General features: G+C 30.8%; 2 protein-coding genes across 2 annotated transcripts; one reads left to right on the forward strand and one right to left on the reverse strand.

The window, feature by feature from the left end:
• Positions 1–7,370: 7,370 nt before the first annotated feature.
• On the reverse strand, positions 7,371–20,490 carry LOC141686860 (protein disulfide-isomerase 5-3-like). Its single transcript, XM_074491953.1, has 15 exons — positions 20,423–20,490; positions 20,012–20,102; positions 18,052–18,146; positions 12,717–12,774; positions 12,396–12,580; positions 12,239–12,296; positions 11,491–11,531; positions 11,314–11,388; positions 9,891–9,947; positions 9,657–9,705; positions 9,368–9,490; positions 8,922–9,149; positions 8,076–8,225; positions 7,899–7,976; positions 7,371–7,694 (listed from the first exon to the last, which is right to left on the reverse strand). The coding sequence occupies exons 1-15, from the start codon at positions 20,458–20,460 to the stop codon at positions 7,617–7,619; spliced, it is 1,404 nt and encodes a 467-aa protein (XP_074348054.1). The 5' UTR covers positions 20,461–20,490; the 3' UTR covers positions 7,371–7,616.
• Positions 20,491–24,387: 3,897 nt separating this feature from the next.
• Positions 24,388–27,417, forward strand: LOC141684140 (homeobox-leucine zipper protein MERISTEM L1-like). The gene is made up of 8 exons (XM_074488982.1): positions 24,388–24,516; positions 24,651–25,166; positions 25,258–25,362; positions 25,943–26,146; positions 26,245–26,401; positions 26,530–26,786; positions 26,872–26,967; positions 27,044–27,417. Exons 1-8 carry the CDS (start codon positions 24,469–24,471, stop codon positions 27,377–27,379), a joined length of 1,719 nt encoding a protein of 572 aa, XP_074345083.1. The 5' UTR covers positions 24,388–24,468; the 3' UTR covers positions 27,380–27,417.
• Positions 27,418–27,462: the final 45 nt, after the last annotated feature.

A 27,462-nucleotide genomic window follows, 5' to 3' on the forward strand; every position in this document is an offset into this window, starting at 1 on the left:
TACTTGTCAGGTGTGTAATTGTTATGTTTGTTAACTCCTACCTTCCCATTTCTGTTGGATTTCCTTTTGGATTCCTTTTTATCCTCAACCATCTTGAGCCTATTGTTTAACTGTTCTAAGGTCATGTGCCCTACATTCACCTTTCTGACATCTTTGGATGTGCTTGCTCCTTCTTTGACAAAGTTCTTTGAAGTTGAACCAAACTTTTTGTTGAGTTTCTTTAGATTTTCTCTTTTAGAAACATCTGCCTGTTTTAATTGAGGAACCTTCAACGGATGTTCCTTTTCTTCCTTCAACGGATAACTTTCATCATCCGTTGATTCCACATCCGTTGACAGTCCATCAATTAATTCCAGTTTCTTTTTATTTTTATCCCAGGCAGTTTCACAGAATGATTCAATTCCTTGGACTTTGGCAATTTGAGCACTTACATCCCTAGATGTTTTCCAGGCTTTAATCACCTCTTGCTCTTTCTCTAATTGATTGGAAAGTATTTCTACTTTCTTAACAGATTCAGCTAGTTCATTTTCAACAGATATACAATGCAATTTGGTTTTCTCTAGGTCAATCAACTTATTTTCTAACACAGTATTTCTATTACTTAAAAACAGATTGTTCTCTTTGATCCTACTATTTTCTTTAGCAAGAGATTTAAGAGACACACGCAAATGATACAATTCAGTAGACATGTCATTGAAAGCATCATTGCACTCTTCTTTAGTAAGTTGTGTTAAATCAGTAGTGATTACCTGATTGCTTGATGAACTAACTTCGTTTTCTTCAGAATCAGCCATGAGAGCAAGGTTGACATAATCCACATCTTCATCCTCTTCATCTCCATCAGCTGCCCAGTCCTTTTCTTGAGTAATGAAAGCCCTTTCCTTCTGTTTGAGTAGATCAAAATATTTCTTTTTGTAATCTACTTGTTCAAATTTCTTCTTTTCAGAGGTTGGCTTTCTGCACTCACTTGCAAAGTGTCCACTTATACCACAGTTAAAACACTTGAACTTGGATTTGTCCACCATGTTCTTATAGGGTTTAGTGGCTCTAGTGTTTTTCCTGAACTTCATCTTTGCAAATCTCCTGGACAGAAATGCAAGATGCTCATCAATACCATCAGAGTCATCTTGACTGGAGTTGTCTTCATTTTCAGCAACTTGCTCTTTACCCTTGTCTGATTCTGGATTTCTTACACCATCTTTGGAGCTTGATGTAGATCTCACAGTTTCTTTTCTGCATTCTTTCTCATTTTCAGCTACCAATGCAACTGAACCTCCTTTCTTTCTCCCCCTCTCCAATACCTCATCCTGTTCCAACTCTAGTTCATAAGTCTTCAAGATTCCATATAATCTTTCAAGAGTAAAGTCCTTATAATCCTGAGAGTTTCTTAAGGAAACAGTCATGGGTTTCCATTCCTTTGGTAAGGATCTCAAAAATTTAAGATTTGAATCCTTCACCTGGTACACTCTACCATACAGCTTCAGTCCATTCAACAGCTTTTGGAATCTATTAAATGTGTCATTTAAAGATTCATTCTCTTCAAAATGAAAGTACTCATACTGTTGAATGAGAAGCTGCATTTTGTTCTCTTTTACTTGTTCTGTACCTTCACACAGCAACTGAACTGTGTCCCAAACCTCTTTGGCAGTTGAACAATTTATCACATTATCAAACATATCCTTGTCAAGACCATTAAACAAAATGTTCATAGCCTTCTTATCCTTGTGGACTTCTTCTGTGTCTTCCATTGTCCATTCTGCTCTAGGTTTTGGAATGGATTGACCAACAGCAATTGTGGCCGTAGCAACTGTGGCTACTTTGTGGGGAATGTGAGGACCATTCTCAATGCAGTTTACATAACCTTCATCTTGGGAGAGTAGATGAAGGTGCATTTTCACCTTCCAGTGGTGATAACTGTCTTTGTCAAGAACTGGGATCTTTACTCCAATATCTTTCTTACTCATCTTTGTTAGATTCCAAGATCTTTAAACTCTTTGTGTGTCAAGAGCTTCTCTGATACCAATTGTTATTCCTAGAGGACTAACAATGAGATTTACAGAAGGGGGGTTGAATGTAAATCTCAAAACTTTTTCAGGTTTTGAGAAGTTTATTAAAGCAGTGTGTTCTAGATGAACAAGTGTATGAATTGCTTTGAGCTAATGCAGACAGATATATATTCAAACACAAAATGTAAAGAACACAACAAACTTTAAAAACTTTTCTGGTGGATTTGTTGTTCCACCAGAGATGGTATATTAGAAAATCTGTGTTCAACAATGTTGATCACAGCTGCATCCTAGTACAAACTAGATGAATTTTCTCTCAAGATATTTCTTAACAGCTCTGGAAAATCTCTCTCTAATTACTAGCTTCTTCTTGGTTTATATATTACCAAGTGTACAAGTGAAAAACAATATAAAATTACAATAGTAAAATAAGTTCTTCACTTGCTTCTTTTCCTGTTCACTCCAGTACTTTGTTGACTATTGCATCTTTGTACTAAAGAAGAACGGCTGCTTTTTCTGTTGATCCTGAAATTCGGCTGCCACATCTCAGTTTTCTCTGTCAACCCATGTGCCTCTGTCTGTAGGTACAACTACCACTTATCAACGGCTAATTAGCAGAACATCCGTTGAAGCTTTCATCCGTTAATGACTTCATCCGTTGAAGGATGTTATCCGTTGAAGCTTTCATCCGTTGATGCATTTATCCGTTGATGCTCTCATCCGTTGAAGGATGTTATCCGTTGAAGCTTTAGAGACATCCGTTGAAGCTTAGCTTCTCATCCGTTGAAGGTCTTTAAGTCATCCGTTGATACCACTTCATTTATACAAAATTACAAGGCATGAAATATTTACAATTGGCCTTCCTATCTGCATATCATCTAGTAGTCAACATGACTTATAGTTTCTCTCAACTTCTAAGAATTACATTTTAAATACAGAGACTGAAATATGCTACAATACTAGACTTATTTCTAAGTAAAGCTACACCATCAACGGATAGCCAAAGTGGTCTTATCCGTTGAGGCTACTAACACTAAATTTCTACTTAAGTATTTTGTTAAACATATCATCAAACTAATGCACATATATTCCTAACAACAGCTTTTTCTTCAACAGACCATTCTGAACTTTCTTTCCTGATATAGTGTCCAGGAATAGTAGGGGTTAATGGAACAAGCTTCTGTGGATAAGGAGGACCTTCAATTATTATGTCAAGATAATCACAATCAATAGATTCAAAAAACATCATCATTTTCACTATCAATGTTGAGTAGTCAGCCTTTTTTAGGATTGGTATTTGCATACTTACTTCCTGACACCACTTGTTAAAATTAAATCAGACCGCCCTGATACCACTTGTTACCCAGTAAAGATATAATTATTTGAGGGGGTTGGATATAATTATAATAATAAATCAAAATCAAGATGTAAGAATGATAATATATTAATAATTCTGATAAACCTGTTAAAAACTCTCTCAAGAAATTCTGATGTTCTTGAGAGCTGTTAGGTTACAATGATACTCATGATAAAGTTAATCTAATCGATAACCTATTATGTGTTTAAATACTACACAATTGCTCTATCAATTACAAGATATGTTACAAAAATGCTTATCTTGTTTCCATACATATCCTAATCAACAGTTGCGTTCCTATAAGTCAAGAACCGAGAAATCAATCTCTCCTAAAACACTGGACTGTATAAATCGTTAGAATCTGATTTATTCTGCATATCCTGATAAGTACACATATCCTGGCGTATGTCTTCATCTTGACTCCATGAAGATTTTGACTCCCTGCATATCCTGACGCCATGTGATTTTCCAGCAGATCTTGATTTTTACTTATAGAATTTTTATCTAACATAAAATAAAAGAAACAATCACCTCCTTCTTTCCAAGACACGATTGTGGGAATCTCGAGGAAACCAAAGAACCAATGGTCGCGGGACAGGGGAGAGCCGAAAGAACATGCCTCTTCAAATACATACAGTGGTATCGTTTACATGTACAAATTTCAGTCCCATGTAAGGCCCGTAATTAAAAGATTTAAAATATCTTTTTGGACTAAAGGGGGGACTGACTGTTGGGCCTCGGCCCACCTAATAGATAAGGCCCTTTAAAGGCCCAGTTAGAGGGACTACAAATATTCTTGTAATAGCTCGTTGTAAAAGGATCCAAATATCATACTTTAACACTTTTTTTATATTAGTTACACACACACACATCAGTAGTCAAACTCTCGACCTCTCGTAACGGGGATAAGAACACAACTTTGTTACTTCATTGAGAACCCTGTGAAAGCTAAAACCTTATAGATAATCATAAAATTTGAAACCAAATCACTAAAAATTGAATACACATTGTAATTATGCCACCACCAAAATCGTCACTTTCTGTCGGACAATCACCACCTCAAAATCATAAATATCAAATGTGCGCGCACGCACACACACATACATAGAGTCGCGCTCAAGTGAGAACCAATGTTATTGTGAGATGTGATATATAATCCTAGCCATTTATTTTATAATTTATATTAATCTCTCACCGCACATTAATTTTTAATATTTAAATATTTTAACACCATCTTCTTTGTGATTCCGCCATCTGCCACCGCCGACCTCCATTTCCAGTGACCACCAGAAAATCACAAACGACAAACATAAAATCACAATCTTCAAACCAAAAATAACCCCCAGAAAATCAAAAATCACTGTCTGCAACAAAAATCATCATATCCGACCACCATTTGTCCACTAGCTCCGTTCATCAGCTCCGACCAATAAATCATAACGAAATCACCAGATTTAAATCTAAATCACCATAAATATATTATAAACACCACAACATACCACACCGAAAAATCACTTGATGATCCGAATAAATCCCAATAATCCCTATAATCTTTAATTAACCTAATTAAAATACAGAGACGCTACACAACAGAAAACTAAATTTTAAACGAAAAATAATCATTGTCGACTTGCCGGAGCTCATCGTCGACTCGCCCGAGCTCATCGTCGGCGATAGTCAATTCTTGTAACACTCAGAATTAAGGGCTTTTAGCATCATTCTAATCTAATTTAATCGATCTATGATTTCATTCCATTAAAAACATCAAAACTCGTTGAATCGTGGCTAGGGCGACGATGATAGGCTGTGTAGCGGCTATAATGGGCGGGAGCTGGTGGTGCTGTTTGTTATGGAGGGAGCAGGTAGGTGAAATAAATTGGGTGATAAAGATGATAAGATTTAAATGAATGGTCCAGATTAAAAGCAGTTTAAATATATGTGAATACGACTAGATTTCATATTTTATTTTAATATAAGTTCTCACTTGAGTAAGTTTCTATATATATATATAAGTTTTCTATTGATCGTCAGAAGTACTATTCATTCAACGTATTAGAATGTCTCAAAATTCGGGTTATTATATATAATAAAATATGATGGTTAATTATATATATGTCATGCAATTTTATTATGTTCAAGTAAAGTAAATATAAACGGCTGGTGAAGAAACACTATCAACGACTTAGCATATCAACAACTAGAACACTTCTACTCAACGGCTAAGGGACAAGAAAGATAATATGGATTTATAAAAGAGAGTAATTTCAAAGCATGTGGAAAATGAGTTGACTGGAGAGTAAATGGATGAGTGATAGGATGAGAGGGAAATGATTATAATTTAAATATATATGTCTTATCTATTTGTAGTCTAGTTTAAAAGTAGTTATAAAATTTAAGTGGTGGAGATTTGGTGTGTGTGTGTGCATATATATATATATATATTAAAATTCTTAAAATATGAAATGAGCATATCCATTAATTTCAGCCTGTTGATCTCATGGGTTGGCCAAAGTGATAATTTTTTTCACAACAAACGACTGAGTGTTCCATTTCCAAAATTGTCCTTATTTAAGTTTAGATGAATTTCGCTTAAAATTCCTATTGGCACTGTTGATGTCTAGGATGATAACTTTGAAGTTGACATTGTTACGTTATGTGATTCAGTTCGTTCCACTTGTCCAATTATACATAGCATCCATTGCTATGGTTTTTTCTTCAAATCTTATCATATAACATTTGTTATTTACTATAGCTTCACAACAAGGATACATTGCTAAAGTTCGAAGTGACTACTTCTTCAACATGTGTTTTGTCTCGTAATGAGGATGGACCACTAGATCATCTCTTCTTATTATCTCCCTAGTCCAAATAGATTATAGATTACTGCTCTTACATAATTTCAGATACTTGATTTCTAATTGTTCTTATTTAAGATCAGTGCATTCTACTTAGCTAAAGTTTAGCATAAAAAGTTTCGAAAATTGTCTATAACAACAGAATACATGATAATAATAGTATTTTCTTCTCTCAATATAGTACGACATTGATGATTTAAATCTAAATATTGTACTTAAAATGTTTTTTTTCCAAGTAAAATTTTAATGATAAGCCACAACCAATCTTTTATGTTAATTTTTTTATTAGATAATTCATGGTTGTCTATCATATCCCGGCCTATAATCTTAACCTTATTATTTTTCTAGTTTCTTAACTTCTATAACCCTTTTTCAAATTTAAGGTTGTTTTCGTGGTAATATAAATGTGTTCTATTATGACCAGTAGTCTTAATTGCTTTATAAAATTGTTACATTTATAAAAACTACATAATAATATTTCTTAACATGAATATGAACACGTTTTGTCAAACTCTAAGCTTGTATACTTAGACTCTTTTATCACGCTGTTTAACTATGCAACTAAATAAGATACAATGCTTTATGTAACAAAAAATGACTGTAGAACTTGTAATACCACCAAACTTATTAAAAAGTTTACAGACAGCATTGTTAATAAGTGCAGCCAATCCTGGCCTCATTACTTGGGAAGTGGCAACTAAGAGCATATTACAAGCTTGAGAAGTTGGTTGTAATCATTTAGTTTAATAAAAACAACAAAATGGAAATTTACCTGCTTCCTAAGATTCGAATCCATCTCTTTCATCACACGTAAAGACTCTCTATCTCATAAACATGGTGTTGCTGCTTTGTTGTGGTTTATTTAACATAGTTCATAGCTCAATTAGAGCTTTACTTTATTAATCTTTTATCCTAATTCTCTAATTTAATGGTATGCAAAAAAATATTGATTGTATTCTTTTTTTCCTTTTTTTCTTTATCTATTTCCCTTGTAAATTTGTTAGAATTTTAATTTTTTAAATTTCAAGTTGAGTTGGTTCTGATGGCGTTTCCAATTATCGGTAAAGTTCGGTGTTCCCAATTCTCAATAAAGTTCAATATTGTTATGATTTAAATTATATTCAATAATATAAGGTGAATGTATTGCACATATTTGAAATTTGAACTATGATCATATTACACCTTTGTACATGAAAATTGAAAGTTCGATGTATGAGTACAAGCACTTGGAACCAGAAAGTCCTTGTTGCTTCATTTTTGTAGCAGCGGGGATTGTATTTCTCTATGCCTTTCAAATACACAACAAAACTTGCATATATAGAAAATAATATCGGTTATATGGATCTATACTAAGAGTACCAGATGCAGGGGTAATGAGTAAGGCCTAACTGCTTCCTATCAGAAATTTTTTCCTAATTCAACCTTTTTAATCAGCCGTATAGTATTGTGAAGAATAGAATCCAATATCCCAGCAACCTATAAAGGCAAAACAATTACAACCATTACAAGGGAAAAACTATACAAATAAAAATGAAAAAAAATGAGTAAGAGGTAAAGGGTGTATGTATGTGTATATATATATGAGGGGGAGGGAGGGGGGGAGGGAGGGGGGGAGAGAGAGAGAGAGAGAGAGAGAGAGAGAGAGAGAGAGAGAGAGAGAGAGAGAGAGAGAGAGCAAACCGTGAAAACACCACCTATAATGGCACAAAGATTGGTGAGAAAGTGTGAAAAAGATTTATGACTCTCTTCGATCACTACCTAATTAATAGTTTAAAAGATGACACAAGATTAAGAGTGACTACATAATAACTTTAATTTACTCTAAATATTTTATGAACAAACTTATAAATTTCAAACCTGCATTGGAGATAATTCATAATGAAACTTTGTAGCAGGGATCACAGGGCTATTTACTAAACTGCTATGAGCTGTGTACTCGTAGTCTTCAATGATCTTATGAGCTCTCGTCAGCACCTCCGTTTTGACAACCTGGAGATGATGTTCTATCTGCAAATATTACAATAAATTTTGATATCATTACCATGACACGTATTTCATATTTTATGTTAAAGAAATTAGGCACACCCCTCCTTCTAAAGCTAGTTGTCACCCGTAATTTGGTGACTAACCCTTTAAAATCCATTTGAGGTAGTGCAATAAAGAGGCTAGGAGACACTTACATTTCCTCATCCACTTCATACTTTACAACTATACTTTTTTCATACATATAAATTTGTTAAAAAAATCAATATCAGTTTCTATTATAACATTTTATTCAATTGTCACATAATTTTATATTAAATATAATAAATAAATAACTAATTTTATCATACAAATATGTGATTATTAAAAATCTTGGCTATCAATCTACAAAACTTTTTATTATCTGATAGGATTTACCGAGCCAATTATTTCAATCACCACCCACACCCCTTAAACAAAGAAGTCATTTTTTGGCGAGGGCACAAGGCTTATCCTAAAAAATATCCCTCTTCTCTTGGTCATAATAGTTCGAGGGTTGGAACCCCAATAGGGGCCTGATGAGTGAATGTTTAAATTTTTGTGATTGACTATAACAAAAAATAAATAATCACTTTCAAGAAGTACAAGAAATACTACAAACGTGTAGATGTGCTTTCATCATGTGTATGAGTACTTAACAATAAAGTAATATTAGTTTAATATGTCCTAAACAAAACTTACCGTTATATTTTTAGTACTTGAATTCCCACGATCAGCAATATAAGACTTCGCATTCAGCTTTTCATGGTTTCGGCCAAGATAAGGTAGTACTCGTTTGAAATCACTGAACCCTTCTGCAGTTATTTTCTTACCAAATGAGAAGCGGGAAATTACATGGGACATATTCATCTGAAAAGCATCAAACGAGTGGGCCGGGGAATGAGCTGATATTACAAGATTTCCAGGAACCTGCATATATATCATGTAAAATCAGTAAGTTATATTGACGGATATGTAAAATATAAACACAGTCTCAAATTTTATTTGCGTTGTGCGGTGTATTATTCTAAGTTTTAAATTGAACAAAAAAAATGAAGTTTAGTCAGCCAAAAATATGTTAGCTACCGTCTGGGAAAGAACTGTTTGATCATGATTTAAGTGAATCTCACTTATGAAATATTTAATACCTTTTTAACGTATACAAAACCTTCAAGTCTACATCCTCCTGTAAATACTGCAGGTTGTTTAAACTTGTATCCTGTATGCGTCAGAGATTCCGCAGATATAGGTGCAACTAGCTCTTCCATTGTCTGTAAGGGATGGAATATAAACTAATATGTCATTTGATGATGACCTTTTTCAGTAATATAATATAATTATGACAATAACACATCACACAAAAATTTCAAATCATGATTTCACATCCTATATTTGTAAGACAAGAAATTTAAATTCATTTGAAATTTAGGTTCTTACAGTAACCAGACTATTGGTATCACGATCTCCATAATAAGATTCGGGCTCCCTGAGACAAAGATGAAAATAGAAAACAAATTTAAAGGTAATATGTTATAAAATGTGAAACAAAATACCTATATCTCATAAAATTATTTACAAAATAACCCTAAAAAACTTTTGTGTGTGTGGGTGTGTGTGTGTGTGTTTATGTGTGTATTATACAATAAAATTAATATCTGAAGATTTATTTACCTGCCATCACTTCCTTTACGAAATATGCGAATAGAAGGATAGCCTTGTATATTATTCCTGAATATCCATTAAATGAACCCCATTAACCCGTAAAGAAGATAGCTGAGATCATTTTCACTGTAATAATTTAATAATCAACGAAAAAATGGTATTGGAGTCAGAAATAGATTATAAGTATATGTCGTATATCTAGGTGTTCGATGATTAAAGCTGTAAAAGAGATTAGATTCAGCCGTATTACGTTAATTATTATATTTGTTCTATTAAGAGGGATCCCATTAGGGAATTTTACTTATAAAAGGCAACAAGTTGTTATTTACAAAGTAAAGAACTGTAAAATTAGGTTCTTTCTTGAGAGTGCATACTAACCATTTATTTACCTAGCAAAATTTCAAAGACAACAAGAACTGTATATGTAGATCTATTATTGAAATCCATATTTTTGAGTAATTTAGTATTTCACAGATATGCCAAGAATGTTAACTACACAAATTCTAATGCTAATTGTTCCAAGAAAAATGATACACTATACATAAAAATGTCAAATGTTTCAATTATTATACAATTATACTCGCATTCAGATATAATTTATTCATATAAAACTGTTTGTATTTGGAAAAAAATGAACAGGATGATAGCCAGAATCCTCTCATCTTTTAGCAAATACATGTAAATAATTTTTTTATTTAAAGTGTAATATAAATGGGAATTATGTTAGCTAATAAAATATTTGTTGTATTACTTATTGAGAATATTTTGATGACAAGTGATATCATTTCTACTATTGCACTAAAGTAGCATACATAATCCACTAATAAGTCTTGAAAGAATTTCATAGTGGTTCATGGTTTATCACAAAAAAATAATATTTAAATATGTGTGGTTTTAGGTCCATTATGCACAACGACAACTGAAGTAAAATGCTTTTAATTTTCTATGTAAATTGTGTTCTCATCTTATATTAATGAAGTAACAATACATTATCGGTCGGTGCATTCTTGACCACCATATATTCTCTTAATTATACTTCAAATTTCTAATATAATAACCATATACTTAGAGTGGGAAAAATTAGTTGGAAGAAAAAAAGGTATATAATATTAAATCCATTATTTTTGTCTTATTTTATCTTACTTAGATAATTACTAAAAAGGATAACTGGATATTTACCATCATCTTAACTGAAATATAATAGGAACAGAAGTAAATATAATGTTTTTACAGATTACTAAATTACAGGAGCACTTTGTCAATAAAGATTAACCTGTATAATGTAGAACTGTGGGTGCAAATGTGTGATATAATTCATTTAAACAAAAAATATTGGAACGAATAAAAGGTTTTCACTAAATAAAAACTATTTAACCTGTTAAAATTTAAGAATTTGAGCTCTCTTGCTAATAAAAATCATTTCAAATTATACCTTTTACACAATTCAATTTCTTCCGTGCAATCAACCTTCCCCACAAGAATGCGCCCATCCATGTCAGGGTCATATCTGAAAATATTTTTTATCATGATTCACTAACTAAAATATTTCTAAATTTACACATTTTGAAGTTACCACAATTGTTAGCAATAACAGAAATAGCAAATACACCTTGTTCTTATGATATTTGCAGCTTTCTCCCATGCAGGTCTCTAATATAACGAAAAGAACACAATGCAAGATATATAGAGATATTAGATGAGCTCGTATTAAGAAAACTGAGAAAGATTCAAACTATAAAAGTACATAACAACATTGGCAGTGATTATTATTAAATTATACAATTTAAATCAAACAAACTATTGCATTATAATATAAAAGAGCTACACCAGAACCACCTCAAAAATTAACATATAATATTACTTGTATGGAAATAACTTATAATTAGGAAATACCCAAAATTTGTGAAAATAGTATATAGTTCCCCATCATATTCTCATGTCTCTAGTCACTTCATTCCTAGTTCATACAAACGTATGAAATGAGTTTAATCTATGCTTGAAAATCTAATAACATATGTTCATGAATTTTTATTCAAAACTCTACAAGTATCTGTGATACATGACGTTTACCAATATTTTCACATGTAGCTTTGTCTTACATAATTTGGGTAAAATTGTTCAAAGTATCATATTGATTATAATTTTATCATAAATTGGCGTATATGGCACGAAAGGTCTCAATGACATATCTATATAACCAAATGAACCTCCATAATTAGACCATATTCATCAGGTAATATCATAAATATAAACAAGTTAAGAAGTCAAAAAAGTAAAAATATAACACGTTATAGCTATTAAAAAGTTACATACTAGATTAATAATTAAAAAATGATGAAGGAAATAAAAAATTATACCAATCGCTTACTCCAAGAACACCATGGAGCGAAGAAATTTACAACCAGAATTGGATACCTGTAGAAGAATACATATTAATAGGGAGAGCAATAACTTAAGGCCGGTACAAATATATTGTCAAACAATCAGGGATTCAAACAACTTGTATATACTTACAAATGAGAAGCTTTTTCAAAATTACGAGCATTTAGTGAAATAGCACCTTCAGTGTATTCTACATCAATTTCATCATCATGCTTAATTGCTCTTAAATATGGCCCATTTTCAAATCCAGAACGCGTACGTTGAAGATTTTGATCTATTGAATACTTGCGAATTTCTTTGGTTATGTTCAACCTGTTCTGCAAATAAGAGGATGCAAAGCCTGACCAATAAGTTTCATTATGAAAAATTAAGTACATCTCAAAGATGAAATATCCAAACCCGTTATTTAAACCTGCATACACAATCAGAACTAAAAAAATGAGACTGACTTACTGTTCCCAAGACATCATTCACGTCGACAGATGCAAATTCACAAGAGAGTGCTGGAAAACTATCACAAATTATCAGAAGTTGTTTATTAGCAAAATTACCAAGCCACAAAAGATAAATATACGGTATATTACTAATGCTTACTAGATAAAGTACAATATAGGCAGCATAGCATAAGAACAAGTTATAAAACAATCTATAAGATATAATAACATAAAGTAGTAAATGATCGTAAAAATACACCTTCATGTAATACAAGGTTAATAAAATGGATTAAAATAAGGAGATCATTAATCTCATTTATTCAAATATTCTTTAATCATATAACTTAACTCATATAACTTAACTTTCTTAACAAATGAAGATTATAATAGTTATGATAGGCACCCTAAAACCGAACAATATGTAAGTTATAAGTAAAAGGGAACCAATCTTGAAACAGAGCATATTTAATATAAATCCAATACCATATAACATAATTACGACTTCGTATGTCTAAATTCTAGAACTGAAAATTCTATCATACATATATTTAATTATAAATTCTTGGAATGGTACCTAGATCTTCATTGACTTGCCACCTGGTAGCTATTGGATGTAAATGGTCGTATAAATCTAAATACAAACCAGATATCATTATTGACATGTTCATAAGAAAAAACGAGGTGAGGATTATGGAGAGACGTTTGTTTCTACTTTTAAAATAATAACAAGAACCCTTCTAGTCGTTGCTGCAAGACCAATCTATATTACAATAAAAATAGATGTAACAAATATATATTTTTACATAAAGAGGTGGATAACTAAAGTATTGTACTTTGATGCATTATAATGTAAAGTATTGTACTTTTATGTATTTTATGTTAAAAAATCATATTATTGACTCTCAATTACTTCAACCCAACAGAATTCGAACAAAAGGCTACATCCATAATAAAGCTTGACTACATATTTGTTAAATGGCAGAAGTGATGTAAGTATGAATTTTGCTACGACAAATAGAGGCCCTACAATTGGAATAACGGGGAAATGTGAAGTTTCGTAACTGCCAAAAAATATTCGTAGTTGAGCGCTTTTGAAGAACATGGGTTGTGATTTCTGGGTAAAATGAACTAGATTCACGAGAATTTTAAAGATCAAGGGCATCACAATTCTTTGCTAACTAGTTAAGAACCATGGAATTACAATATTATACCAAAGTATCCATGCTTTCAATATCAATATGTGTGTTCGAAGAGACCCCGTAAATCACCTACATACCCTAATATACAAGAAACCAAGTCCTTCTTATAGTTCTAGATTAAGATTATAACTGAATATATATTATAAATTAGTTGGGCTTTTCATTTACTCCATTCATCCTTAGAATATCATGTAATAATAAAAATCATAGTCGTCTTATGATTATGAAAGCTTTATCTATGATTATATATTCGACCATACATTTATTATCACAAATGGGGCATATATCCTATAATTGAATATCTCTTAAATCTTATCTCTGAATATTATTATGATATCCTAATAAGTAGAAGATTTACTCATTTTCGAACTGTAAGTATTTTGAGTTACCACATAACCTGTTTCATGAAAGTTGTCTCTGAAAATTATCTTCATAACAAAAGCTGTTATTTGAAAACCATTCGTTGGCAATTTTGAGTTATGGACCTTATATAAAAAAGATACTCCGGAAGCAGGACCCACTAACCGGTCTTTATAATCTAGATTTTGGTCACAATGATAAAACATACAAAATGTATGTCATTAGAATATCATTTTATCACATATAAATTAAGAAAATCGTAACTTAATGCATATTACATTGAGTTCGCACATGAGTAACTCCATTGACTGTATATTTGGAGTAGTGTTATTGAAGTACATTAGTTATTACGAAAGGGTTTAGCTAGAAGAATTGGTTCTAATAATAATGTGAACATCTTAACGGACCTATGGTTCCAAGAACAAGAAGATCCTTATGTGCGTACAGTCAACATGGCACTCGAAGGCCAGGTGGTCTACTTTCTCATGTTACCATGACATAACCAGTGGGATACTTACTTGATTTATGACATGTTTGATGACAGAGATATCAAATTAATACTTTTCATTCTATTACAACATACAGAAGAGGATACTTGGTATTGGCGTAAAGAAAAAAAAAGAGGACAATATGCAGTGAAGAATGGATATATGTCACTGCAAGATAATGGAATAAATCATGCAAGAGACAATTCTGGGTTTTGGAAGCGATTATGAAATTTAAAGTAGTTAAATATTTTACATATTAAACTGTTTATTTCTGATAATGCAAGTACTCTTACACTATTCTACGTTCAGAATAGTTAGATGTTCTTACACATCTAAATGCTGGTTTTTAAATTAAACAAATGTTCCAACTATTCTAATATCAGAATAGAGAAATGATTTATGTTCAAAAAAGGCTGAAGTTGTTTTTGAGATTATTCATGACCATGTAAAATGGGGGAATTGAATCTTAGGGATGCCATTTGATTCGGCTCCTTTATTAAAGTATTTTAAGATGGAATGATTAGTATAAGACGACCCATGGTCGCGGGCGCGCTAGGCGCAATGTTTGTATATATTATGACATATTGTAATATATAAGATAGGCCTTCGATTACCATTTTTGGGTACCCCTTATTTTGGATGTTTCAGAATGTTGGTGTTATTTTGCGAATAATCATCAGAGGTAGCACGCCCGTAAGGAAAGATTTCCATCTAAATTATCAAAGATAATCATCATTTATGATTTATCTGACACTTGTGTTTTTAATTCAGCATTGATATAAAACTTATGATTCATATTTTTATTACCGTCTCATATTGTTTGCTTGAATTTTATTGTGGATACAATTTTACTGGTTCCGATTCTAGTTAAGATTTAAATTATTGTTGAAGCCGATGTTTCTTAATTATCAAAATGTTTTAACAAAAAAGTTTTGCAAATTATTAAAATAGTATTATTTAAAAAATATGAAATTATTTTTAGGCTTTCTAATTATGCTTTTAAAACATTTGATGAGCATTTCTTTTTCTCATACTTTCATGTTTTAAATTTAACCTTCTAGTGAGAAATAACTTGCGAGGTTTAGTCGCGTAGTTCAGAAAGAGAAGAAAAGAGGCGTTTGTCAAGATGGTTGGTTCAGGATATTCGGGACTAAAGTAAGTTTTATTGTGTAAAGTACTTTTATATATAATAGTTGTGTTATCGTATGATTGGGCCTACTATACTTCTTTTCGAAATTATACTAGTGGGTTAGGTTTTGAGTTTAGAATTGTTAAAAAGAGTTATAAAAGAAATAAAAATATATTTGTGAAACTTGAAAATCTTGTTTCTAGCACTGTAACCTAAAAAGATCTTGATATAGTTGGGATCGTAGATATTAAATATCATTTGGTGATTGTTTATTATTAAACAAGTTGTTTTGGATTGAGGTTTCATCGTGACGACCACATCCTCTAAACCCGAATTTGGGGGCGTTACATGTCCCAAATCCAGGGTCTGATGATTTGATCGTCACGATGAAATCTCAAACCAAAATAATATGTTTAATCATTATTAATCTCCAAATGATATTTAACATCTACGACCCCAACTATACCAAGATATTTGATTTTATAAGAATAAAAATACGATTCTTGTTGGCTTTGACGTCCCGTCTCGGTCCGATAATTTTAAAGAAACCAATATATTTTTAAAATTAACAATAATCCCCGAAAATAATTATAAAGATGACCAAGTCACGTAAAATAAGATAAATCACGCCATACGAGTGTAAATTATCTGAAATAAATCCATGTAGCATATAATTTCACATGATTGTATTTCGACATAACAATTATCCAAAAAATACTCTAATCCTTACGGTACCACATATACTATTTACCAAATAATATTTTTGATTGCTTTATTATGTGTTAGATGAAACTTTTTGTGGTTATTTTAATTTAAAATGTTCCGATCCCTGTAAAAGTTAAGCATTTTCTTCGGAGGGCCTCATGAGCTTGTCTACAAACCAAGGATTAACTACGGATTAAGCAAAATGTCACTCTGTTTTGTGCAATGTGTTATACAAAAGAAGAATCAGTTGTATACACTTTTATCTATTGAAAAAAAATTGGAAAAAGCAGTTTGCTCCCTACCTCCTTTATCACGCTTTAGCTGGTGATCAGGGCTGTTTCCCACCCCTATTTCATTATTAGAGCTCTATTGAGAATGATCTTGGAATTGGCCAATCACCAAGGGTTAGCATTCTGTTATAACGAATAGAACGAACTCAAGTTCGGTTCATCGGTACGGCACAGGGGGAGCGGAGAAGGGTACAACACAACTAGAATGTTTTTTCAGGTATGGGTGGTAGGCTTGATGATGCTTTAGATGTGTCTCATTATCTATAAGACCATAAGAGTAAACTATATTATAGGTCATTCGGAAGGGCCCCGTTCTTTTGCATAGGTTTGTTAGGAGAAAGTAAATCTTTCAGATTTTATGATTGCGGTTAACATATCCTTAGAATGGTTAAAGTTTTCTTTTGGTCAATGTAATTGTTATGAACTAGAATGGAAATGGTGAGCCGGTTATAATGGAGATGTAGAAATGAGCTAGTCGAGAATCAATGTGGTATGGACGCATCAGAGGTTGTAGTGTCAACCAGAACTTTTCTTAATCCATGAAAGTGTGCTCAAGATAGATTTTTTAATAAATCACTTGGGTTTATGATATAAGTGGATGGAGCAAATTACCAGAGCGCACAAACAGAAAACACGATAAAGGTAAACATTACCACTGCAGTATTTTAAACTTCTCAATATTTCATTTATTCGATGGTGGCTCGAGATGATACATGTATGCCGCTTGAAGCATTTTCACGGTGTAAAATGGGAAGTATAACACCAGATGTAGCAAAAGTAGTAGAAATCCAGTAGGCATTGAGTTGGATAAATATAAAGGACCGGACAAATGTGGAGATAGAATCTAATTCTTTTCTTATAGTTCAAGCAATCAGAACCACTTTTGATATGCTACTTTGGAAGGGTTATAAATGAATTCAACCAAAGGTTGAAAGATGTAAAAGATCATAAAGCCATGCGAACAAAGTAGCGAGATACAATTATTCAATTACTGATTGTGTTGGACGGGTGGATAATGTACAATCGAGTTTAGTATTGTAATGTTGAACGAAATATATAAATCGCGATAAAAAGGGAATATCATCTTACCATTATTGGAAGAATACAAATGAAAAATCTAAAAATACTACTGTTAATAGAATTGTAATTGTAGACAACAATAAATGCATAATTAATACCATACCTTACATTAAAATTAATGCGCAAGAAATCTCCATCAAGACTGTTGTCAACAACGACTGTCGTTGTGGTGTTCATCATCAAATAGCTATTCAGTTCCTTCAAACAAGAAAAATATTATTTGTTTTAGTTATATCGCACAAATGATATCTTAAATCATTAAATTATTTAAAAATAAGTTAGCAGGCTCAGCTCAACAATAAGTCAAAATAAGCGGATGTTTTGGGGCCGTCATTAAAATACGGTCCCAAATTTTTTTTAGTACTACCTGTACTTTATGTAATAATAATTAAATTTCTATATATTTATGTAAAAAGATGTTTACTATAAATATAAAATTACAATAATTTTGAAGAAGTGACATATCACATTGAATATCAAAAAATATAAATTAATTAACTTAAAAAAATGAGACTTAGAAGAATTAACTGATATTAATATTTTTAGTAATATGTGTGTAATACCAAATATTTATCAAATGTAAAAAAACTTATTTTTTAAATATATAATATTATTTTTTTTCCGGATGTTTAACATTGTCATAAATTATGTAATTTTAATTCTTTTTATGGTACATCTACTCTTTTAATATCCAATTAATTTAAATTTTATATTTATATGCCAACTTATCTAATAATAGATAAAATAATGTACAACTTTTGTGAAAAATATAAAAATAATGAATTATCATGATATGATAAATATATTTTTGAGAAAAAAACTCGATTGACCTACATGAGGTTAAGTGATTTTACAATGTAAATCAAATATGGATTTTTTTATAAATTCAAAGAACTTCTTGTAATTACTATTATGCCCTTGTTGATTACTTGAAATCAACCTCTCTAAATTTTTATATATAATTATATTTTAATTACTTAGTTATATTAAATATAAGGTAAACAAGCATTACATATTAATTTATTAAAAATAATATTAAATATTTTTTTAAGCTTCCGAATAAAACCTGGGTGAAAAACCTAAATAACCATTTTTAAATAACAATCGCCCAAAATACCCACCAGAATTTTAAACTGTCCAAAATATCCACCAGATACTCATTTTTAGTGGAGTATACGGTTGATACTCCACTGACGTTGGAGTATTAGGATGATACTCCTTTGTTAGTGGAGTATCGACCCATATACTCATTTGTCAGTGGAGTAACATGTGAGATACTCTTTTGTCACTGGAGTATCATCTAAAATTTTAAAATATTAAAATTTTATTTTTATTTTTTAAAATATTTTTAAAAAAAAAATTAAAAGTAATACTCCACTGAGAAATGAGTATCAGGACTGATATTTCACTAACGGAGGGGTATCTGCCATGATACTCTACTGACAAAGGAGTATCATCTTGATCCTCTATTGAAAGTGGCATATCATCCTGATACTTCAGTATCAGTGGAGTATGTAATGGGTATTTTGAGCACTTTTTGTCAGAATGGGTATTTTGGGTAAAAGTACATCTAAAATGAGATATTTTGGTCATTTTTTATAAAACCTCGTATCAAAATTTTGTCAAGCACCTCAAATTTGTTTTTGATTACTCATGAGGAAACTATTAAATTACCCGTAGAAGTAAAACTAGAATCATTAATTAAATTAAAGATTTTTGAAAAATATATGAATTTTTTAAGTTAATTTTATAAAAAATACGTTTATTAAGTTTTTATTTGTAAAAATACGATTTTCCAAAATATTTTGCAAAAGTACGATTCTGCGATTCGAAATAACCTTCAATACCCCGAATGCAATCAAAAAATTTTTTGTTAAACTAAAAATAAGTTACATATCTAGTAAATATAAATATAGTAAAATAACACCTCTATAAATTAAAGCCACAATTATTAAAAAAAAGCTCCATTCACTAAACCTAAAACTTAATTCCACGATATAATTATAAATTTAAAATATGAATGAGACAAAAGCTAAGAGACGCCAGGGGACACAGCTTCGTACCATTCCAAACAAGAATATCATGACAAAAGCTGCAAGTATGGACATTCCAGCACCTGATACAGATGCTTCTGTTAAGTCTCTAGGGATTTTTCTGCAATAAAGAGTGAACAATTATAACATTACATCCATGATCAGATCCGCGGGATATCAACTAATTTATGCTATGATAATTGTGCGCCACATCTGAAGCATGCATGCATATAAATAATATTGATTTGTAAAAATGATTCAAGCTAAATCAATACATTCATCAATCCTCATAATTCAAAAAGCCAATAACATATAACCCCGTCTTTATATAGTCTGATCAAATATGACGACATAACAATTACATAAATTTGAAATCTAAGTAATTATAATAATAATATTAAATATATAGAAGAAGGAGGGATAATGGAAAAGAAAAAAGACCTGTAAAAATCAACAGATTTGATCTTACTAGAAGCCATTGAAGATTGGAGAGGTTTCCCAGGGAGAGGAGTGAGATTCATAATAATACTATCAGTTTCTCCTATATATATCCTGTGTATAAATATGGTTAATCCGTGATTAATCCGATGTTTAAGCGTTCAACAGCATATATGCATTGTATATATGACATTAGATTAATTGCTGGAAGTGAGAACAAGTGCTCCCCTTGTACACATATTACTAATTAATCCGGCATTTTAGCACCACAATTTTTATTTTCTTTTTGTATTCTAGGTAATTTATCATTCTCAGTATTATAGATCTCCTACAAATTAAACAAATAATTTTTTTTAATTTTTAACCAATATTTTTTTGATAAATAAATATTTGTTTATCGACTTCTATGTATAATTTTTTGAATTTTTATTATACCAACATAACATTCAAATTATTTATAAAAATATACTAGACGTGTTTTTTTTCCTTATATAGAAAAATAGAAAATTAAACCACTTATAGCTTGAATTTATGACATAGGTGTTAAAGTTTTTTTTCTAAACTTTCTTAATTTTCCTTTATTTTAAATTGATTTATTTTGAAATTGTTGAAGAATTTGTCAAAAAAAAATAGTGTAACAAGCCCGGAACAATTCCGTACTTTTTATAGTAAATAATTTTTTTAACAGTTTGGAGTATAAACTCTTAGTGTGTTTTCATAATAAGAAATTTACAATTAAATAAAGGGATTTTTTGAAAATACCCAAGTTTAAAGATATTTTTACAAGAATACTATCAATTTTTTAAAAATTTGCAAAAAAAGTATTATATATTTGCAAAAATACAGTTTTTCAATTTTTTTTAGTAAATATTCGGTTTTTTGCAATTTGATTCAACAAGATGTAAACTTCGACGAAATTGTGTAATTTCAAACAACCTCATGCAACAAAAAAAAACACTCCATTCAAATAGCTGCATGTATGCTTAATTGTGGTTGATTTTGGTTGGTTGCATATTTTTGCAAAAAAAATCAAAACATAGTAAAATCACTAAAAATTTAGAAAAAAATAATATTTTTGATAATTTTTCTTAAATAAATTTTCTACTTATTGATTAATTAATTCATTAATATCAATGACTAAAATATTATATATATATATATATATATATTATTTATTGTAAGATGATCTCAACACAACAAACCATCATATTATTATTTAAGACTGTTTGCAGGATATATCAGTTTAATACCTTTGTTGTTTAAGTATTATGACAACAAGCTGTCATAAAACTGTAATTATTTCAACAAGCTATGATCACGTTATTCAGAATAACAGTAAGCCAAGATGGACAGTCCAGAATCAACATGGAAGTCGATTTTAAAGGAGAAAATTCAGGAACTTCTTTTAGTAAATTGTAAGGACTTCTCTATTATATTATACGTGTTTTATATATAGTACAGCTCAGATATAAAATATTTTCAAATATTAAATCAGTTCTTAATTTGTAGGAGTTTGTTTTATCTTCAAACTCTATCTTCTACAAACCTGATTAAAACGTTTTATACTCATACAAAATAGAAGAGGCTTTTACTGAACGTTAAATATTCTTTCTCTCTTCTATCAAACGGATACATGAACGTTGAAAACCATCCTAACTAACTTAAATGTTAGAATTGGATTCTAACTGTTGTAAGTTGTTAAGATTGTTTTGAACGTTAGGTTAGGTGTATGTTAATATACGAGGTTTCTTGCAGTTTTTATGATTAACTAATTGCAACAAGAACACTCACAACTCACAGGACTTTATTGATTCTAAAATACTCTCGAGCTCTTAATTATATATACATGTTATATCTTAGAGAGTCTATAGTTTGAGTTGTAATCTCTTTATCATTCGATTTGTATTGTTCAAATTTGTATTGTGTAGTTGCTGGATAGTTGGCTAAAGGAAATAAGGGTTTGGTGAACTAGTGTTACAGGTAGTATAGTACTTAGAGGGCAGGTTAAGAAACAGGGTTTGAACAAGCCATTATCAGCTGGGATAAAGGGAGATATATTCTCTTACCAAGTTGGTAAGGGACCACGACGTAGACCATAGGGAATTAGGGGTCGAACCTGGATAAAATTCTTGTGTGTTCTTATTACTTTTCTGCATATAATTTTTGCACTGCATTTAGTCATTTCAACTTGTTATCATTGTCAGATTATTAAACTGTTTATAAAATCTCACTAAACTATTATCGGAAAAAATTTAAAATTAATCTTAATTAGCCATAATCATCTATTCACTCCCTCTAGGTGTATTTTTATTTATTTATTATGGAATTTAATTCAACGAGTATTGGATTCAAAATTTAAAAGAATTTAACAAACTACTAATTATATAAGAATTTTACAATAAATAATTAAAGTAATTTAGCAAAATTCATATGAAGATCGTGCGTGAATACTTTAAAATCTTAATTTTTTTGCAGTTTTTTTACAAGTTATAAAATACTAACCTTTTTCATCATTTTAAAAAAGCTATTATGACACGTGGTGATACTTCAATAACCAAGAACCCTCTTTTTAATTAATATTTATAAATGATAATTTTTTTAAATATATTTTAATTTTTAAATATATTAAAATTTTAAATTTTATGTTATACTTATTTCGTTTTAAAATAACTGTCCAATTTTAAAAAAAAAATTATTTCAAAACAATTATTCACTTACACTTTAAATATCACAATTCAAATTACAATAATTAGTTTATATTTCCAAGATGAAATATACACCATATATAATTGTTGTGTCGTTTTCTATTTTCAAATTTAACTCTAAATTATAAATAATTATGTATTTAATATAGTCAATGCAATATTATTCAATGCAATATTAGTAATGTTACCGTAAATATTTATTAATTTTTATAACAAAATTGATATAATAATATATATTGACTAAAATTAGATTAAATGAGATTATAACATTGATAATATGACATTAGTAACAATGTATAATAACTATTTAATTAATTACTGTAACAGTTTAGAATTTATAATATTAATTCTAAATTTTAGTTTTTTTATGTTGTTGAACCTTATGTAGTTTAAACACATAATATTTTTTTAGAAGGAATTTTAATTTACTTATTAAAGATGTGGTTGAAGGTAGTTTATTTAGCTTATTATTTAATAATCATAATTAAATATCTAAAAGTTATAAAATATATATATTTTTTAAATATCAAATTATTTATATTTTTATTATTTTAAAATTTTATTAAATAATAAAGGGAAGGTAGAAATTAACCTTCCAATTTATTAATATTAATAAATTGAACAAAAATATTGAAATAAGTTGTCAATGTATAATATGTACCGTCGGGAAATCTTAAAATAAGTAACTTATAAATTAAAATGAATAAGTGGCTTATAAGTTATAAGTAGATAGATATTTATAAGTTTCATAAGGATTTAGATAATTATAGTTATAATTCAAAATATTTTTATTAAAATGAACTAAAATAAATAATTTTTAAAATATAATTATCTCAATTCGTAATTTTTAAATTAAATTAACATTTAAAAACATATATTTTATAATCAAAGTTAATAAATTGAGAAAAATCTAAATAAATTGAAAAAAAATATACTAACTTTCAACTTATAAATTATAAGCAACTTATAAGTTTGATCCAAAGAGACCTATAATAACTAAAGGAGTACTTCATTTATGCCAACAGAAAAACATACCTTTATTACTCGTACAAACTGACTTCCCAAATCTTTAGTTATATTGGTTCAAATCCCAAACCCTAAAAGTTAATATACAAAATCACCATAATCACGTCTCTATGAAAACATGTCATACACATTAGCAATAACTACTATATACTCCGCTTTAGAGTAAATGTACTGTGATATTTACGGGAAGTGTATGACATGTACATTTTGGATTTGTTACCTTATTATGTTTCTTTCTGTGTTTATGTACCTTTATTTATGGTCTATCCTATTTTGATGGTGTATGCTATATGTTGTTTCAGAAAATAATCATTGATTATGGACACACAAGATATTTCAAGTTTAGAACTCAATCTTAACCTAGAGGTAACTATAGATGTTAGGAATTTATTTGTTCTAATGAATCTTTCCTTAATAAGTACATGTGTTATGTGCCTAGCTAGGTGATATCTATATTTATTATTGAATGAAATGATGTCCCCAATTGTTTGTATCTACAGGTTCAAACTGGTTCAGCGTCTGCTTCAGAACCTAGTACACCAGTTTTCAAATCCCCAGTTCTAACAAATGATCATTATTCATCATCATCGAATATTGGAAATGCACAATCACCGTTATATTTGGGGAGAGCAATCCGAGCAACATACCTTCTTATGCAAGTTATGGTAAATGCTGAACCTTATAAAACCAGGATTTATGATCTAACTGTTGCAGCTGCTGAGGAACTTGCACAAAAGGCCTGCACTTTAGCGCCCTTGTGGACTTTTGACGAGGAGAAAGAAACTCAGACATTAAATGTTCCCGAGTATAAACGCAGATTTGAATCTCTTGATTCAACTCTAGAGGAAGTCATAAGATTGTTGTCAGTCAGAGAGCCAACCGAGTTATCATCAGAGCTTTCCAAAAATGCTAAATTAATAAATGGACACCAACCTGATTTTAAAACTGAAGCCTCTCGAGAGACAGAAATTGTGCCAATGAACCCCATAAACATTGTTGATGTTTTTATTGATGTGGTAGGTATTTTAAATTTCCATTTAAATACAGTACAACAATTTTCCGTGCATATGTTGATTTATAAACTTGCTCATGGTTTTTGTTCTGTAGGAACAATGGTCACTTGTCTTCTGTGATATTGTCTCAGAAGTCTCGGTTGTTGGAGTACTGTCAAATGGAGAGGGGTTGGGAAATCCTAATGGAGCCTTGCAAGTGGTATTTACATACTAGTCGCTACATTTTCTAATTAATTCACCAAGATCATCTGGTATTGAACCAGAGTATCCGGGCTCATTTTGCTCGAGTGATCTTTGTTGAAAAAAACTTAGAGAAGAAAAAGACACCTACATTTTGCAGAGAACTTGTACTGCTATTTTTACTTATTTCTTTTCTTCCTCATTTCAGTACAAGTTCTCTGCAAAATGTAGGTGTCTTTTTCTTCTCTAAGTTTTTTTTCAACATGGCATCAGAGCTATATGTTATAAGGCTTGTGAGACTCTTATAAAAATACATACATTTATATATATATATATATTAAGTATTTATCTGAGATTTCAAATGGTATTAAAAATTTCTCCATATATATTTAGTGAAATATCAAGATGCTCTGATACCAAATGTTGGAATAATCTTAAATTTAGTTATTACAGTACAAGTTCTCTGCAAAATGTAGGTGTCTTTTTCTTCTCTAAGTTTTTTTCAACAATCTTACAACTTAAATGTCAAACTGACCTTGTATTTTGAGACATTTGATATAATACATTAAGCCTCTCCTTTTTTACAAAATGTTAAACAGTTAAAAGCGGAATTTCATGTTGCCTCACCCCTGCTTAAGACTAGGGAAATATATTTTGCAAGATACTGTAAACAAATGACTGTTGCGAATACATGGGTAGTGGTGGATGTTTCCTTGGAAAGTATATTTCCCGATATGGTGACAAAGTGTCAACGAAAACCTTCAGGTTGCTTAATCCAAGGCCTTGAAAATGGATTTTCCAAGGTCAAAACTTTATTTCAGAATCAAAAATGAAATTATATGATTCCTTCAATCAGAACCAGGTTACAGATCTTCATTTGAATTTTACCGGGTATTTGCAGGTTACATGGATTGAGCATAATGAAGTTAATTACAGTTATGTTCCTACCATGTTCAGAAAACTAGTTTCTTCAGGCTTTGCATTCCGTGCAAAACGTTGGATAGCTACATTGCATAGGCAGTGTGAGAGACTCAAATTACTCCTGGAGGACAACAGTGGTAAATTCTTACTGCTCCTTCAATTGAATGTTGCTTCTAACTGCTCTAAACTCGACTGAGGTTTTAGCTTCGTTCAATGTTTTGGAAACTTTCCTCACTTAACCACATTCTTGTAACTGATTAAAAAGATGGAAGGAAGAGCTTACTGCAACTCTCTCAGAGAATAAGTAGAAGTTACAATGAGGCTGTGAGAGGTTCAACGGACAACCATTGGCAACCATTGCCAACTACGAATGGTGAAAACATACTAGTAAAGACAAGCTTTAATGTAGATAATCCAGGGCATCCTCATGGCGTCATCATGACTGTTGCAACATCTTTGAAACTACCAGTCCCACCAATTGATGTTTTTGAATTTCTTAACTCTGGGAGTAACCGCAGCAAGGTAGATCTTATATTACACAAAATGGAACATTAATCTTGTCATGTCGAATTCCCTATAAGTGAAAGCATTTATGATAATATTGCAGTGGGATATCCTCTCTCATGAGTGTGCAACTCAAGATCTAGCATACTTTGCCACTGGCCGTGAGGCATCAAGTCGCGTTTCCCTGGTAGCAGTTGAGGTACCTGATATTCATTTAGCTTAACTATCTCGTTCCCCATGTATACATTTATAACATGAAAGTGTTTGATGTGTAGCCTCGGCTAAATAAAACGCTTAAGTTTTACCTGCAAGAGAGCTACACGGATGCGACAGGATATTACATGGTTTACGCACCAGTAGATGATAAATCATTGAAAGCACTGCTCAAGGGTGGGAGCTCCACAGAAGTGGCGGTACTGGGATCTGGATTTACCGTCCTCCCTGAGAATCCAGTAGAACCGACAACGGGAACTGGTGGAAGTATATTAACTATACTGTTTCAGATTACAGATGAAAATTTATCTTCGCCAGAATATCTTCCACCTCAGATAGTGGCTACACTGCACAATCTCATCGCTGGAACACTTTCTTTGATTCAAGGATCAGTTTAGGATTATTTAAATTTTCTGACATAAAAAGATTTTCAGATGTCATTAACTTATGTCTTGACAAGCTTATATAAGTGGTGAAGGGA

This window comes from Apium graveolens, chromosome 9 (assembly GCF_009905375.1).
Source record: "Apium graveolens cultivar Ventura chromosome 9, ASM990537v1, whole genome shotgun sequence".
Lineage (NCBI taxonomy): Eukaryota > Viridiplantae > Streptophyta > Magnoliopsida > Apiales > Apiaceae > Apium > Apium graveolens.